The sequence below is a fragment of the Ranitomeya variabilis genome, chromosome 3, assembly GCF_051348905.1.
Source record: "Ranitomeya variabilis isolate aRanVar5 chromosome 3, aRanVar5.hap1, whole genome shotgun sequence".
NCBI classification, from domain to species: Eukaryota; Metazoa; Chordata; class Amphibia; order Anura; family Dendrobatidae; genus Ranitomeya; species Ranitomeya variabilis.
In genome coordinates, this window is record NC_135234.1 from 620,629,959 (window position 1) to 620,647,731 (window position 17,773).

Here is a 17,773-nt window from a genome sequence, read left to right on the forward strand (position 1 = left end):
ACAACGCATGACTATGCGTGTCCCTGCGTACACAATGTTAAAGATAGGTATGCAGGAGGGATGTGGATGTATGCGGATCTGAAGCTAAGAAGTACGCAGCCCTATGCTGCGTACACAAACGCTAGTGTGAACCCAGCCTATAGTACTGTGTAATGCTCTGTTTTATTTCTGTCTTGAAGTTTTTGCAATAAACAGAAACCATAATGTACTGTTGGATCTGTTGCACTTTAAATTGGTGGATACTTACTGACCTTACTGAATTTCAGTAGAGTTGGGTTCTCTTTGTGTCTGTAGTTTAGATTGGAATAATGGTTATATATATATATACACTCACTGGCCACTTTATTAGGTACACCATGCTAGTAACGGGTTGGACCCCCTTTTGCCTTCAGAACTGCCTCAATTCTTCGTGGCATAGATTCAACAAGGTGCTGGAAGCATTCCTCAGAGATTTTGGTCCATATTGACATGATGGCATCACACAGTTGCCGCAGATTTGTCGGCTGCACATCCCTGATGCGAATCTCCCATTCCACCACATCCCAAAGATTTCATGTTGTTTACGCCAAATTCTGACCCTACCATCCGAATGTCGCAGCAGAAATCGAGACTCATCAGACCAAGCAACGTTTTTCCAATCTTCTACTGTCCAATTTCGATGAGCTTGTGCAAATTGTAGCCTCAGTTTCCTGTTCTTAGCTGAAAGGAGTGGTACCCGGTGTGGTCTTCTGCTGCTGTAGCCCATCTGCCTCAAAGTTCGACGCACTGTGCGTTCAGAGATGCTCTTAGGCCTACCTTGGTTGTAACGGGTGGCGATTTGAGTCACTGTTGCCTTTCTATCAGCTCGAACCAGTCTGCCCATTCTCCTCTGACCTCTGGCATCAACAAGGCATTTCCGCCCACAGAACTGCCGCTCACTGGATTTTTTTTCTTTTTCGGACCATTCTCTGTAAACCCTAGAGATGGTTGTGCGTGAAAATCCCAGTAGATCAGCAGTTTCTGAAATACTCAGACCAGCCCTACTGGCACCAACAACCATGCCACGTTCAAAGGCACTCAAATCACCTTTCTTCCCCATACTGATGCTCGGTTTGAACTGCAGGAGATTGTCTTGACCATGTCTACATGCCTAAATGCACTGAGTTGCCGCCATGTGATTGGCTGATTAGAAATTAAGTGTTAACAAGAAGTTGGACAGGTGTACCTAATAAAGTGGCCAGTGAGTGTGTGTGTGTGTATATATATATATATATATATATATATATATATATATATATATATATATATATATATATATATATATATATATATATATATATATATATATATATATATATACACACACACAGTATATATATATATATTTATGTAAACAGTTGATGAGAGCGTCATTAAGATTTGTGTAGAAAAGTCCATCAGATTGATTGCCTTTAAACCTTGCAACGTGTGTTGTGTTAAGACAGGGGTCCCCAACCTGTAGCTCGGGAGCCACATGGGGCTCGCGGTCCCAGGAATTGTGGCTCGCGACTGGCTGCCAGCTTGGTGCATTAGCTCCAGGTCTACCAAACAGGTATGAAGAGTACATCTCAAAATTGTGAATTTTTGAGTAGCCCAGCACAGAAGATAAGATCTGGATGCACATATACTGGTCTTAGGGGTTTAGAGATGTTTTAGTTATGGTACGCTGGAGGATGATACTACATATTAGAGGAGGTTCTTGAAGCTGGATGCAAAAGTGTGTTGGGAGTCCTTGATGGGATAATACTGAATTGAGGCATTGTGGGAACCCCCGGATCTCAGTGTACTGCTTTGGAGTGATTTCTGTGGAAAAGCTTTGGTTATCATTATACCCGTATTGGTGGCTTTGGTTGACACAACTTTGAGGGGGACAGAAGCAGAATGTTGCTCGAGACCACCTCTCAGGAGCTGAATGTGGCTCGCGACCCTCTCTCAGTGCTAAATGTGGTTCTCAAGGTCAAAAAGGTTGGGGACCACTGTGTTAAGATATATGACCCTGTTTACTGGAACTAACAGTTATCAATTTGTTTTATTTTTATTGTGTTTTTTTTTTTTTAACTTATTTAGGAAAGGTTTTACAGATGGATGATGACCTGGTAATCTCCTTCCAGTTGCTGCTGTGTGTCCTGGAATATTTTATCAAGCGATCCCCTTCAGACATTCTCAAAGAACCATTTAGTATGTTATCTCTCTAAATGTTCCAGTAAACGTCTTGTTAGTCTTTCTCGTTGTATGCCGCAATCATTCAAGTTCATGGCATTGTGAGAATATTTTTTTCATGAGTTATAATATATCAACAATAGTAATAGTAGTAATAGGTTATGAATTGTGTTTTAATTTAACATGTGGTAAAATGGTTTTAAATATGAAAAAACAATGGCGGAATAACTGGTTTAGTTGCATTCTCCATCCCATGTAAAAACCCATAAACCGAAAGTTAATAAATGAAATGCACTCACCAGGCAGGTTGAGTACCCCCAATCTCAAGTAGGTTCCACTTAATGAGGGGAAGAAAAGCCTTCCTGACTCCATATACAGCAATCAGACTAGTTCCCTGGCTCAAACGTCCCATCACATAGTCTAGTATTCATAGCCTGTCATATCTATCAAAGGCATACAGGTTCTCTTTGAACATTTTAAGTGAATTAAAACATCATGCGGCAGAGAACTCCATAATCTCCCTACGTTTACAGTCCATAATTGTCGTCTGTGATGATAATGATGAAACTTTCTTTCCTCTAAGTGTGGATGATGCCCTCTTAACAACGTTGCTAGCCTAGTTGTAAAATGATAGTAAGAAAGACCTCTACTATTATTCATATATCTGATATACTGCTCTACGGGCTTCTATAGGTGCAAACTATGTTCTTGTCATGAGCAAGTGTTCCTCTTTTTAAGGGAACCTGACAGGTGATACATGCTTCCCAAACCGGGGGCAGCATGTATCGGCCCCTGACTAGGCTAACACTGCCATGCTTGTTTTACTCTGATATGCTGTGGCGTTTTAGAGAAGAAAATACTTTTAAAATTTGCCAGGGACCGAGCCGCACTGTGCACTGGTCATACAGGAGGGTTCCCGTCAGCTTGTCCCTGCCCACTGACCATGACTGACTAGTTTCTGCCCATGTACACATATAGGCAGAGACTTGTCAGTCACTGTCAGCGGGCTTGGAGAAGCCTCCCGGGATCCGCCTGTATGATTAGTCGCCCACATGGTTCGGTCACCTGCTGCTATTAAAAGTGTTCTAGAGTAAAACATGTATATAGTTGTGATCGTACAGCCAGTGGCTGATATTTGCTGCCCAAGGATAGGCAGCAAGCATAACCTGTCAGGTTGCCTTTAATGCATCCCATGATGCTGTCTGGCACTGGTCAATAAAGTGGAGTTTATTGTCCACCAGTACATTAATGTTTGGGTAGAGTTACCATATTTAAGTGCCACTGAACCAACATGGATAAAGTAAAGGGTTCAGTACAATCATATCAGATCATTTGCAAAAAAAATGTACACAAGAAACATAAAGTAAAAGAATATATACCGTATATACTTGAGTATAAGCCGACCCGAGTATCAGCCGACCCCCCCTAATTTTGCCGCAAAAAACTGGGAAAACTTATTGACTCGAGTATAAGCCTAGGGTGGAAAATGCAGCAGCTACCGGTGAATTTCAAAAATAAAAATAGATGCTCCATACCGTTCATTATTGCCCCATAAGATGCTCCATATAAAGCTGTGCCACATGTAATGCTCCATACATTTCATTATGGCCCCATAGATGCTCCATATAAAACTGTGCCATATAGAATGCTCCATACATTTCATTATGGCCCCATAGATGCTCCACATAAAATTGTGCCACATATAATTCTCCATACTGTTCATTATTGCCCCATAAGATGCTCCATATAAAGCTGTGCCATATATAATGCTCCATACCGTTGATTATTGCCCCGTAGATGATCCATATATAGCTGTGCCGTATAGAATGCTCTGCACCGTTCATTATTGCCCCATAGATGCTCCATATAAAACTGTGCCATATAGAATGCTCTGCACCGTTCATTATGGCCCCATAGATGCTCCATATAAAACTGTGCCATATAGAATGCTCTGCACCGTTCATTATGGCCCCATAGATGCTCCTTATAAAGCTGTGCCATATAGAATGCTCTGCACCGTTCATTATTGCCCCATAGATGCTCCTTATAAAGCTGTGCAATATATAATGCTGCTGCAATAAAAAAAAAAATGACATACTCACCTCTCTTGCTGCCCGCAGCTCCTCAGCATCTCCGTACTGACTGTTCAGGCAGAGGGCGGCGCGCAGATTAGTACGTCATCGCGCCCTCTGACCTGAACAGTCAGAGCAAGAGGACGGGAAGACGGAGCGGCGCCCGGCAGGTGGAACGTGGACAGGTGAATATGTAATACTAACCTGCTCCCGGCGTCCCTGGCTCCTTATCCCGGACAGATGGTCTCCGGGTGCCGCAGCCTCTTCCTCTGTCAGTGGTCACCGTTACCGCTCATTAGAGGAATGAATATGCGGTTCCACCTGTATGGGAGTGGAGTCCATATTCATAACTTTAATGAGCGGTCCCACGTGACCGCTGAACAGGGGAAGAGCTGCGGCACCCGAAGACCATGGGACAGGCAGGGGGAGCGCCAGGAGCCCCGGAAGCTGGTGAGTATGTGACAGACCTCTCTCCCCCTCACCCGCCGACCCTGCCGCCAACAGTGACTTGAGTATAAGCCGAGAGGGGCACTTTCAGCCCAAAAATTTGGGCTGAAAATCTCGGCTTATACTCGAGTATATACGGTAAATATTTTTTAAACAAACAAAAATACATGAAAGATTGATAAATAGGAACTTGGTAGAAAATAAATGCAGGTAGTAAAAAAAGCACATATGATACAGTGTCTTGCCTCCTGTGAGTGGTGGTGGCCGCAGGAGGAATGTTTATATTCTACCTAGTTCCTTGTGACTGGACACATTTGTGTTATGGTAGAGTTAACAATTGGGCTAAGTGCACACGTTGCGGAATTGCCGCTGAAATTTCCGCGGCAATTCTGCAACTCCTCCAGCAGGTATATCGCTTGCGGAATTGGCATGCGTATTCCCGCTAAACACTAGCATTTTGCAAGCATAATTAGCTTGCAGAATGCTAGCGTTTTACAAGCGATCTGTAGCATCGCTTGAAAAACTGACAGGTTGGTCACTCTTGTCAAACATAGTGTTTGACAAGCGTGACCAACTTTTTACTATTGATGCTGCCTATGCAGCATCAATAGTAAAAAGATCTAATGTTAAAAATAATAATAAAAAAAATGGTTATTCTCACCTTACGGCGGCTTCCGTTCCCAGGGATGCTGTGTGCGAAGGACCTGCGATGATGTCACGTGACCGCGACGTCATCCCAGGTCCTTCGCACACAGCATCCCTGGGAACGGAAGGTGCTGTGTGCACCGCTGAGAGGCGGGAGGACTCCGGCGGCCATCAGAAGGTGAGAATATCACTATTTTTTATTTTAATGCTTTTTTTTTTTTTTTTTTAACAGTGATATGGTGCCCAGTCCGTGGAGGAGAGTCTCCTCTCCTCCACCCTGGGTACCAACTGCACATGATCCGCTTACTTCCCACATGGTGGGCAATAGCCCCATGTGGAACGTAAGCGGATCAGTGCATTCCTATGTGTGCGGAATCCCTGCGATTCCGCAAATTAATGAACATGCTGCGTTTTTTTCCGGAATGCGTTTCCGCTCAGGAAAAAAACGCAGCATGTGCATACAAAATGCGGATTGCATTCTTTTAATAGGATGCTTAATGTGAGCGTTTTTTCCGCGGTTTTATCCCGAAAAAAAAAAAAAAAAAAAATCCGTAACGTGTGCACACAGCCTTATTGTTATGTACTAAGCACTTTTGTTTCCTTCTTAGTCATACTAGTGGGTGTGTGGCACCACCTTGTGGTTTCCCACTTGTTATCAATCCTTCATGTATTTTTTGTTTGTTAAATAAAGATTTATATATTTTTTATTTTGTGGTTCTTGTGTACATTTATTTTGTATTTGATCTGAAGGTCATTACTAAATATACTAAAAAGAAGAGGGTCCAATACTGACCTACACTTGTGCTACACCATTGTTAACTGTGACCTTTCCATTAACAAGCACCCTCTGTTTTCTAGCTGTAAGCCGGTTATTAACCAGACTACACTTATTTTCCCCTAGTCCCATTGTTCTTATTTTATGTTTCAACCTTTGGCACTATATTTGCTATGCATGAGTCTTGTGGATCATTATGGCATTAAAGCATAAAAAAAAAATCCTACTTACCTTCCCTGCGCGCCCTCGCATCATCTTGTTCTGGTGCCAGCAGCTCCTGCTGCCGGGCGAGCACGTGTCCCCGCTCATTAAGGGAATGAATATTCACCTCTCTCCATGCCTATGGGAGTGGAAAGAGGTGAATATTCATTACCTCAATGAGCGGGCACCCATAATTGCCCGGCAGCTGCTGGAAGCCAGCTGCTGTAACTGCACGCTATAAGAGAAATGAATATTCATTGCCAGTGCAGTGAATATCCATTTCTCTTTAGCAGTGGGCACAAGCTTTAGCTGCTGGCTCCTGCCTCCTGTGACCTGCTGCTCTGCCTTCCCCGCTGTCTTCTGTCACAATGACTCGTGTATAAGCTGAGGGGGGCGTTTTCCTCACAAAAAAAGTGCTGAAAAACTCGGCTTATACACGAGTATGTACGGTAAATTAAAAATAAGACAACAACATGGTATTCACAGCCCCAGCTTGGGGAGATGATAGGCAGATGCTTTTCAGACCCTCACGTCTTTAATCATTGCAGTCTAAAGACCTGCAATGATTAGACTGCAATGATTGAAGACCTGAGTTTCTGAAACGCGTCTGCCCATCATCTCCCCAAGCTGGGGCTGTGATTACCATGCTGTTGTCTTATTTTTAATTTGCATAATAAATTTGATACTTTTATATGCATCGGATTTCCTGAGCTGAATTTACCATTTTTGACTATTGATTAAAAGGGTTGGCGCTAAGTTTTTATCCCTCATCTAAGCCATTTTGTTTTGGCAACGCCTTTCCACTTATATGAGAAATGAGTAACCACTATGAATGCCTTTTTACTGCCATCTAGCAAACTTTAGTACGTACTTTCATTGCTAATATTTTGGGACCTATGACTAATGACTTTGATTAGATTGACACATTTTATTTCGAATAAACCATTCACCATTTTCATATGCAAGTCAGTATGTACTAATCCTGCTGTCACTTGACTGCAGAGAGTGTAGTGAATGGGATATCTGTCAATGGACCGACCCGTGCATCCCGACGTGGTCAGAACAGGAACACCTGCACGTCACAGCAGTCTGAAACGGACACCAGGGTTATAGAAGCTCTTTGTAAGGCAAACGAATGTCCTGTTGATGAGGTAAGAATTTCCCTGTTTTTAGTTTGCTTTTGGTTGAGGAAGTATAAACCGCTTTCACCATTAATAAAAATAGATATAGAGGAGCAAAGTATTGCATTTCACAGTTGGACAGTTCTTTATTACTGCTCTATCTGAATATATTTTTTTAAAATTGCACCACCCCTGAAAAAAAAAATAGTTTAACATTTGGGGCTGTAAAAAAACAGACTCACAGTAAATGTTTTCAAAGTATTTTAATGAATTGTTTCCTTTTGTAATATTTTTTATATCTACTAAATTAGAGCTTAAGTATGATGCTATAGTACATGTTGCAACTTGTACATAAAAAAACACCCATGGGGCGTAGGTGCTTTAAAAAGTTGGGTGATAATTGTAAGTATGAAAATACACAGACAGAAGAGTGCCCTTGTACAAGAGCAGTGTATAGACTCTTTGCAGTCCACTACTCATTGTAATACACCCCTTTATGTTTCTATGACAGATGTTGCTTGCTGCTTCATAGGTGGAAATGGGTTCCCTAACCCCTTGGATCGCTGTGCACAGATTGCACCAATGATATGTCTGATTATTAGTTAGATGGTAGGAGCCCACCTCTAATTTCAGTATTCTCATAATTATAGGTGAGACTGCTGATCTTCCTAGAGTAGTCAACTTTCAGCCAGCTGTAAAAACCAAATGAATTAAAGAAGAAAATAAAATTCACAGCACAGTGTCTTCAAGGGTCCGAAAAACTGGTTATTCGATTCCCCCTGACAGCACCACGAGAGAGTGGATACGCCTTTCAAGGACAGGGATCGGGTAAACCTCTACAGACATACCTGTCAAAGAAGGAGTCATTCCCAGGCCTGGCCGGTTGGTCCAGGCAGCGGGGGTCCCCTGCCTCAGCCGGTGCGGTGTCCCTGGAAGTGCCACAATGGGTCCAAGGGACTGCACAGTAGTGAGCGGTATCCGGTAGGAGTTCCCGTTCGGTAATGGTCTGCGTGACAATCAGGTGAGTATAGCCTGGAACCAGCTGGCGGTGTCTTCAAGCAGTGGCTGCGGTGTGCTCCGAGGACGCGTCCGGGACGGACCCTGATGACATGTCCAGGGAGGGCCCTGATGACGCCTCTAGGGCGGGCCCTGATGACATGTCCGGGGCGGGCCTGGGTGACATGGCCTGGAAGTGCCCAGCCTGGTATCGGTTGGGGCGCCCCGGATGGCGGGAGGGGGTAGGATGGGGGAGAAAGGGACGGGGATGCCTTAGAATCGCGGTCACAGCAGCAGGGGGCACGGTCGGCGGGTTCTAGAGGTAACGGTCAACGGGAAGATGGCACCGGATGACCACGGGAGGAACCTACTGACCCGGTTTTCCGGGGGGTGGGGGAGGGGGGGTTGGCGGAAGGGGGTGTGTACTATGATTTGAAAGGACACCTGAACAAGTCACTGTGCTTCCTGGCCCATGATCCTTTTCCAAAGGAAAATGGAGTGACCAGAGCAAGCAGCCTGTGCAGCAGCAGCTCAGTATGAAGCCTCAAACATCCCGGCATCGACCCGTAATCCGGTACCATGTCATTGATTTGTGAAAGTTCACTCGGTGATGTAGTCTTTCCCTTATTTCTCCTGATTTCTGCGAGGGAAAGAAGTGTACAGGAAAATCAAAGCATAAGGTCACTACTAGTCTTAGGGAGATTATCAGGGCAGAGGTGAAGGAGTGTATGAGGTCCGTATTCCAGAAAGAGGCCCATAAGGGGGAAGGAAAAGATCCTCTTCGAATGACGGCTCTAGCCGCTTCTGCTTCCATATAGACCAGGTGAATAAGCTGGTGAAGGCCATCAGAAATACCGGGGGGATAATGCAGTCAAAATCAGAGAGGTCTGTACAGGATGTTATGTTTGGAGGTCTGGACCAGAGAAAACGCATATCCTTCCTCTTAAATGACAGGATCCACTCTCTTACATCGAGAGTGGAAAAGACCGGAGAGGAAAGGCTCCCATCCCCCAGCTTTTCAAAGGAGATATCCTTTTGAGGATCCTGTCTCATTATCCTGGGATAAAGCCCCGAAGCTAGATGCAGCAGTTGCTAAGGTGTCTAAAAAGTACTCATTGCCCTTTGAGAACATGGGGACTTTAAGGGACCCACTGGACAAAAAGGTGGACACCTTAATTTTTTTATTTTTTTTTACTCAAATTTTTATTAAGAATAACATTACAATTGACATGTTACATTCTTGTTTTCAGTACAAAGTTTTCCCCCTAAACGAACCCCGCAGTCCCAACTTATCCCGCCCCCCCCAATAAGACAGCCCATCTTGTTTAATAGCTCCACACTCAAATCTATAGGATGACTATCCCCTCAGTTAGGACCATAGGCCACGTGTTTTGTTTTCACCAATTCAGGTGGACACCTTTCTTAAGGGCATCTGGGAGATATTGGCAGGAACTCTAAAGGCCCCGTCTCACTAAGCGATTTACCAACGATCACGACCAGCGATATGACCTGGCCGTGATCGTTGGTAAGTCGCTGTGTGGTCGCTGGGGAGCTGTCACACAGACCGCTCTCCCCAGCGACCAACGATTAGGGGAACGACTTCGGCATCGTTGAAACTGTCTTCAACGATGCCGAAGTCCCCCTGCAGCACCCGGGTAACCAGGGTAAACATCGGGTTACTAAGCGCAGGGCCGCGCTTAGTAACCCGATGTTTACCCTGGTTACCAAAAAAAACAAACAGTACATACTCGCCTTTCGGTGTCCAGGTCCCTTGCCGTCTGCTTCCTGCTCTGACTGAGCCGCCGTACACTGAGAGCAGAGCGCAGCGGTGACGTCACTGCTGTGCTCTCACTTCTCACTGTACGGCCGGGAGTCAGTGAGAGCAGGAAGCAGACGGCAAGGGACCTGACGGACATCAGAAGGCGAGTATGTACTGTTTGTTTTTTTTTACATTTACGCTGGTAACCAGGGTAAACATCGGGTTACTAAGCGCGGCCCTGCGCTTAGTAACCCGATGCTTACCCTGGTTACCAGTGAAGACATCGCTGGATCGGTGTCACACACACCGATTCAGCGATGTCAGCGGGGCCTCAACGACCAAAAAAAGGTCCAGGCCATTCCGACACGACCAGCGATCTCGCAGCAGGGGCCTGATCGCTGGTACGTGTCACACATAGCGAGATCGCTATGGAGGTCGCTGTTGCGTCACAAAACTTGTGACTCAGCAGCGATCTCGCTAGCGATCTCGCTATGTGAGACGGGGCCTTAAGAGCAGCAGTAATGGCTACGTGTACTGCCAGGTCTTTGATGGTCTGGTTAGATCAACGAGAAACCCAGCTGAAGGAGAAAGCTTCTAGAGAGACTATTCTAGTGAAATAATCAATGATACAGGATCCACAGCATTTTTGTCAGATGCCTCAGCGGACTCGGTCAGGTTGGCAGCAAAAAAGCTGCAGCCCTCTCAAATGCAGCCCGGAGAAAATTGTGGCTGAAGTGCTAGCCTGGTGATATTCAGGCCAGGTCAAAACTTTGTGCCATTCCATGTGAGGGGGAGCACTTGTTTGGGCCAGTCCTGCATGACCTTCTGGAAAAAGCAGAGGACAAAAAGAAAAAGTTCCCTAACCTGTTGGTTCCCTCCTATAGACGCCCCTTCAGCATGAAGGGATTTAACCATGGGAAGCCTTCCAGGGACCGGGCTAAGTGGGATAATAGAAGGAGGAAACGTAGGGGTTTCATGCTTGGAAACTCCTCTCATGATCATAAGAAACCACCTCAGTGACTTCAGGCCCAGGTGGGGGGAGGCTGTTGGCCTTCTACTCTGCCTGGATTGAAATTTCAAATAGTGACTGGATCCATAGCCTGATAAAATGTGGACTGAGGTTGGAGTTTCTTTCAATCCCGCTGGACAGATTTATGATAACTCCTTCCTGATCCTCCTCCTATTATACTCACCTGCGGGGTGGTCCGGTCCGAGGGGTGTCGTAGGTCTTGGTCCATTGCCTCCTATTTTCCTACGATTGTCGTCTTCCTGCTTGCTTCATGTGCATGACACACCCTTTTGTCATCCACACAGTCTCCTCAGCATAGTGCTCCTACGCAGGCGTACTTCTCTGATCTGTTGAGGGCAGAGCAAGGTACTTCAGTGCGCATGCGCTGGGGCTCTTTGATGTTTCCCAGCCTCTGCACACTGCAGTACTTTGCTCACCCTCAACAGGTCAGAGAAGTATGCCTGTGCAGGAGCACGATGCCGAAGATATTGTGTGAATGACATTAGGACTAGTCATCCACATGAAGCAAGCAGGGTGATGGCAATCGTACGAAGATGGAATGCATCGGATCAAGACCTGTGACACCCCTCGCACTGCCCCACAAATGAGTATAATAAAAGTAATTTTTTTTCTCTTACCGGTCAGGTTGGGGGCTTATATACAGCAGTATAGAATGCTGTATATCAGCCCCGAAAGGTGGTGGCCTTACTTCAGATTGGCCAAAACTGGTGACATGTTCGCTTTAAAGACTCTAAACAAGTTACTGAAAGTGCCCACCTTTAATATGGAATCTATAAGGTCGGCAATAACGCTAATTTTAAAAAATTTTTCATGGCAGTATTAGATCTCAAAAGATGCTTGTAACCATGTGCCTATACATGCGGATCATCAACCGTTCCTCAGGGTAGCAATGGCTTTAGAAGGCACAGACACTTTCAGTCTAGAGCCCTCCTGTTTGGTCTCACTATTGCCCCTCGGGTTTTTACCAAGGTGGTTGCAGAGATCATGACACATCTGCGGGAAAGAAATGTCTTAATTGTCCTATATGGACGATTTTCTAATAGGCAGGTTGGCTCATCATTGCTCTACATAGGTGGAAGGAATAATGGCCACTTTGGAACGATTGGTTTGGCTGTTAAACCATAAAAAGTCACGTCTAGAGCTTGTAAAGGTGCAGGAGTTCCTAGGGCAATTGCTAGATTTGGAGATTCAGGAGTGTCGGCTACCGATAAATTAGAAAGCATCCAACGCCAGGTGTTGAGAGCCATGAACAGTCCCTCTATGTCCCTTAGAAAGGCGATGTCCCCTCTGGGGTCACTAACTTCCTGAATTCCAGCGGTCCGGTGGGCTCAATATCATACGAGAGCCTTGCAGTGCTTGCTTAATGACCGTTCTCTTATGGGGTACCTGGAAGTTATACCTATATCCCCATCTTCAATACAATCCCTTGCATAGTGGCTGGATTTGTCTAATCTATCCAGGGTGGTTTCCTGGGTGAGTCATTTATCTTGAGTAGTCACGACAGACGCTAGCCCTACGGGTTGGGGGGCCCATCTTGGTGAGGTCATTTTCCAAGGGATTTGGAGAGGGAAGGAGTTAGGTAGCTCATGTAACCTAACCTGGCAGTGGAGTTAGCAATGTGAAGGTTTCTTATAGCCCTACAGGGTTATCATGTCATGATCCTCTCCGACAATCAGGTGATAGTGGCCTACATCAATCGCCAAAGGGAGACCCGATCCATACTCTTAATGGAAGTGACAGATTGGATATTCCACATAGCGGAAAACCATTTCCTGTCATTAACCGCTCTTCACATAAGAGGAAGAAAGAACATCAGAGTGGACTTTTTGAATCGCAACCAACTCAGACAGGGAGAGTGGGCGCGGTATCAGGCCATCTTCAGGCGGATTGTGTAGATATGGGGTTGTCCGGACCAAGACCTCTTCTCCACCAGGGAGAACCGGAAGGTAGAACAGATCTGTTCTCTCAACCCAGAGAAGATCCACTACTGGTGGATGCCTTCGTTCTCCGGTGGGACTTCAGTCTGGCTTATGCCTTCCCTCCATTAGCCCTATTGCTGTTGGTAGTAAGGAAGGTCAGACATAACAAGGTAAGGATTATTGTAAAGCCCCCTTTTGGCCCAAAAACCCATGGTTTTCATAGCTGAGGACTATGTCAATCATTGATCTATGGTTAATAGCAGAACTCCCAGATCTCCTCTCTAAGGACCAGTCTGCCATCCACTAGTGTCCAGCCTACATCTGACGGTCGGGAATTCGAGAGGGCACTGTTGAGGGAAAAGTTTTTCTCCCAATCTGGTAGCCACTCTACTAAAGAGCAGGAAAAGTGGCTATGAACAAAATTTACACCAGAACCTGGAGAAAGTTTCTGACCACATCAATTTAAATAAATGGGGGGAGGGGGGAGAGTCCCAGTTGGTTGGATTCTGGAATTCCTACAAGAAGGTTTTGAGATGGGACTATCCACTAGCACTCTCAAAGTCCAGATATCTACTCTGGGGGCCTTGTTTAGTTATGGAATTATTGGGTAGTTAGATTTATTAAGGCGTCTGCTTGGTCTGGGCCCATGCTTAAAGAGAGGATAATGCCATGGGCCTGAACCTAGTCATAACAGCTATGACAGAATCACCATTTGAGCCAGTTGCGTCAACCCCAATAAAAATTATTTTCCTTAAAGTAGCCCTCCTTGTAGCATTGACATCTGCCCGAAGGATTGGTGATAGTCATGCCCTTTCCAGACTTAAACCTTACACCCAGTTCTTGGAGGATAGAGTTATCTTGAAGCCAGATCCATCTTATCTTCCAAAGGTAGCTTCAAAATTCCATAGGTTACAGGAGATAGTTCTTCCTTCCTACCTTCCCAACCCTAAGAATCGGAAGGAGGAGAAGCTCCATGCGCTAGACATCAGTCAGAAGGTGCCTATTAGAGTACATGTCAGTTACTAATCCTTGAAAAAGGGACAATTTTTTATTCCTGTCCTTTCAGGGTGCTAGGAAGGGACTTAAAATTTCAAGAGGCACTTTAGCTAGGTGGATCAGGGAGGCCATTTCATTAGCTTATACGTCAAGTGGTAAGGCAGTGCCAGAAGTTCTGAGGGCTCACTCCACATGGGTCGTGGCAGCCTCCTGGGCTGAAAGCTCATAGGTTTCTATCAAGCAAATACAGGTGCTTCTCACTAAATTAGAATATCATCAAAAAGTTAATTTTGTTTCAGTTCTTTAACACAAAGTGAAATTGATATGCAGTATTATGTAGAGTCATTACAAACAGAGTGATCTATTTTGAGTGTTTATTTCTGTTAATGTTGATGATTATGGCTTACAGCCAATGAAAACCCAAAAATCATTATCTCAGTAAATTAGAATACTTTAACCCCTTTCTGACCTCGGACGGGATAGTACGTCCGAGGTCAGAAGCCCCTCTTTGATGCGGGCTCCGGCGGTGAGCCCGCATCAAAGCCGGGACATGTCAGCTGTTTTGAACAGCTGACATGTGCCCGTAATAGGCGCGGGCAGAATCGCGATCTGCCTGCGACTATTAACTAGTTAAATGCCGCTGTCAAACGCAGACAGCAGCATTTAACTACCGCATCCGGCCGGGCGGCCGGAAATGACGGCATCGCCGACCCCCGTCACATGATCGGAGGTCGGCGATGCTTCAGTATTGTAACCATAGAGGTCCTTGAGAGCTCTATGGTTACAGATCCCCGGCAGCTGTGAGCGCCACCCTGTGGTCGGCGCTCACAGCACACCTGATTTTCTGCTACATAGCAGCGAACAGCAGATTGCTGCTATGTAGCAGAGCCAATCGTGCTGTGCCTGCTTCTAGCCTCCCATGGAGGCTATTGAAGCATGGCAAAAGTAAAAAAAAAAAAAAGTTAAAAAAAATGTGAAAAAAATAAAAAAAATATAAAAGTTTAAATCGCCCCCCCCCCTTTCGCCCCCAATAAAAATAAATCAATAAAAAAAAAAATCAAACCTACACATATTTGGTATCGCCGCGTTCAGAATTGCCCGATCTATCAATAAAAAAAAAGCATTAACCTGATCGCTAAACAGCGTAGCGAGAAAAAAATTCGAAACGCCAGAATTACGTTTTTTTGGTCGCCGTGACATTGCATTAAAATGCAATAACGGGCGATCAAAAGAGCGCATCTGCACCAATATGGTATCATTAAAAACGCCAGCTCGGCACGCAAAAAATAAGCCCTCAACCGACCCCAGATCATGAAAAATGGAGACGCTACAAGTATCGGAAAATGGCGCAATTTTTTTTTTTTTTTTAGCAAAGTTTGGAAATTTTTTTCACCACTTAGGTAAAAAATAACCTAGTCATGTTAGGTGTCTACGAACTCGTAATGACCTGGAGAATCATAATGTCAGGTCAGTTTTAGCATTTAGTGAACCTAGCAAAAAAGCCAAACAAAAAACAAGTGTGGGACTGCACTTTTTTTGCAATTTCACTGCACTTGGAATTTTTTTCCCGTTTTCTAGTACACGACATGGTAAAACCAATGGTGTCATTCAAAAGTACAACTCGTCTCGCAAAAAATAAGCCCTCACATGGCCAAATTGACGGAAAAATAAAAAAGTTATGGCTCTGGGAAGGAGGGGAGTGAAAAACGAACACGGAAAAACTAAAAATCCCAAGGTCATGAAGGGGTTATAACACCAGCTTGAAAAATGATTTTAATATCCGAAATATTGCTTTGATAGCAGCCTTCAGCTCATCTACATTGTTGGGTCTGTTGTCTCTCATCTTACTCTTGACAATACCCCATAGATTCTCTATGGGGTTAAAGTCAGGTGAGTTTGCTGGCCAATCAAGCACAGTGATACTTATAAAGAGACCAGCGTAATAAATAAAAATATATATACTTAACTCAAAATTATTATCAATAATAGGAGGAAATTAGAAGTTTTTACGTATAAAAAAATATATTTTATTACATATAAAACATTAAATTGAACAAATATTTATAATGACAATGGTATTAAGACAATATGTCAATTGTATGGAAATAAACGCTATCCAGCCAGGTGGCAGCGCAACGTGATCGCTAACACAGGGCTGACAACGTGCCAAGTTTCAAAGCAGTTACCGCCAAATAGGCATATACAAAAATAGCAGAAAGTGCTCTTATTTATACATGTGCGACTGAAATAAGGATATAATAATCCCAACAGTACTAGTATAACATCGGTAAGTATCGCACATATAATCAAATGAGAAAAGTGCACATATAGAGTACTATAATATAAGAGTTAATTACCCATGTTCTCAGAGTGTCAGACCTGGGAGCGGTCACTCTCCCCGACGCGCGTTTCGCGAGAAAGATTCTCGCTTCCTCAAGGGGGCGTGGTCTTACAATGATAAGCGTCGGCATTAAATGCACCTTCGTTCCGGTCACATGGTCAGAGACCGGCCAATGGTGTCACACGTCTCATCATCCGCGCGAATGCCGCTCTCGGGCTCCACAGCTACCAATCAGCGGTCCCCATGCACACGCCGGGAGCAGCGGCCAGCGCCAAGACGCATACCACCCGACGAGCAACAGGAGACCACCGGAAGCAAGTGCAGAGTCAGACAGCAGCAAAACTACGCGGAGGAAAAGATCAATCTGTACTGACACTATTTCCAAAAATATATGTAAGATAATATATATACAAACATTTTAAAAAAGAAGAACGATCGATAGATATGATCAGCAATAATTATTAAAATACATAATGAGTGAACGTGAGATGATACAGCTGATAATACAAAAATAATAATGAAACAATTGCAGTGCAATGTGCAATAAAGTGCAGTAAGAGAACGAGTAAAAAAGATTTTTTACATAATATGATATTATAAAATGTGCAAATAAGACAGTAAATTTAATTGATGAATGTGATCTTCATGGTGAACAACAATTGCTGGAAGCAGTGAATTGCCTGTCATAAATATTCATCGATCACCATATTTCTAACTGAATAAAAAAGAAAGAAAAAAAATTAATAAAAACACAATGAATATAAAACCAAGATGCCAGAAAAAGACCAAAAACAAAAGGAAGGTGGTATATCTGGAGAGGGTACCTCAAAAAACAGGCCTAACTATGCTGTTATAAGTATGATGAATAACCTGTTGTTTCATTTAGTCCGTCTGGCACCATTGTGCCCAAAGTAAAAATCCACCTGCATTCTTTTTGCGCTAACAGGCCTTTGATATCACCACCTCTAATGCCACATTGTACATGTTCTATACCCCGGACTGCAAGGTGGTTAGGGTTGCAGTTATGAAATAGACGAAAGTGACGGGGTAATGTCTTAAGAAGGGAGATATCAATTTCCGAATTTGCAGCTGCAATATCGCGAACGTGTTCCCGAACACGAGTGCCCAAGCGTCTAGAAGTTAGACCCACATATATTTTTGGACATGTACAAGTTGCATAATATATGACTTGTGTGGTATTACAAGTCATACGTTGTTTGATGCTAAACTGTTTTCCATCTACTGATTGAAAATTTGTAGACCGAATGACATTTTTGCATGCTATGCAATTGC

The 17,773-nt window shown here is 44.2% G+C and overlaps 1 protein-coding gene across 1 annotated transcript in view; it reads left to right on the forward strand.

Annotated features, from left to right (window-relative positions):
* RB1 (RB transcriptional corepressor 1) overlaps nucleotides 1-17,773 on the forward strand; it is a 373,697-nt gene that overhangs the window by 103,585 nt on the left and 252,339 nt on the right. Inside the window, exons 7-8 of the mRNA XM_077297418.1 lie at nucleotides 2,086-2,196; nucleotides 7,321-7,469. Of these exons, the coding sequence (XP_077153533.1) occupies nucleotides 2,086-2,196; nucleotides 7,321-7,469 (260 nt within the window). The remainder of the gene's footprint in view (nucleotides 1-2,085; nucleotides 2,197-7,320; nucleotides 7,470-17,773) is intronic.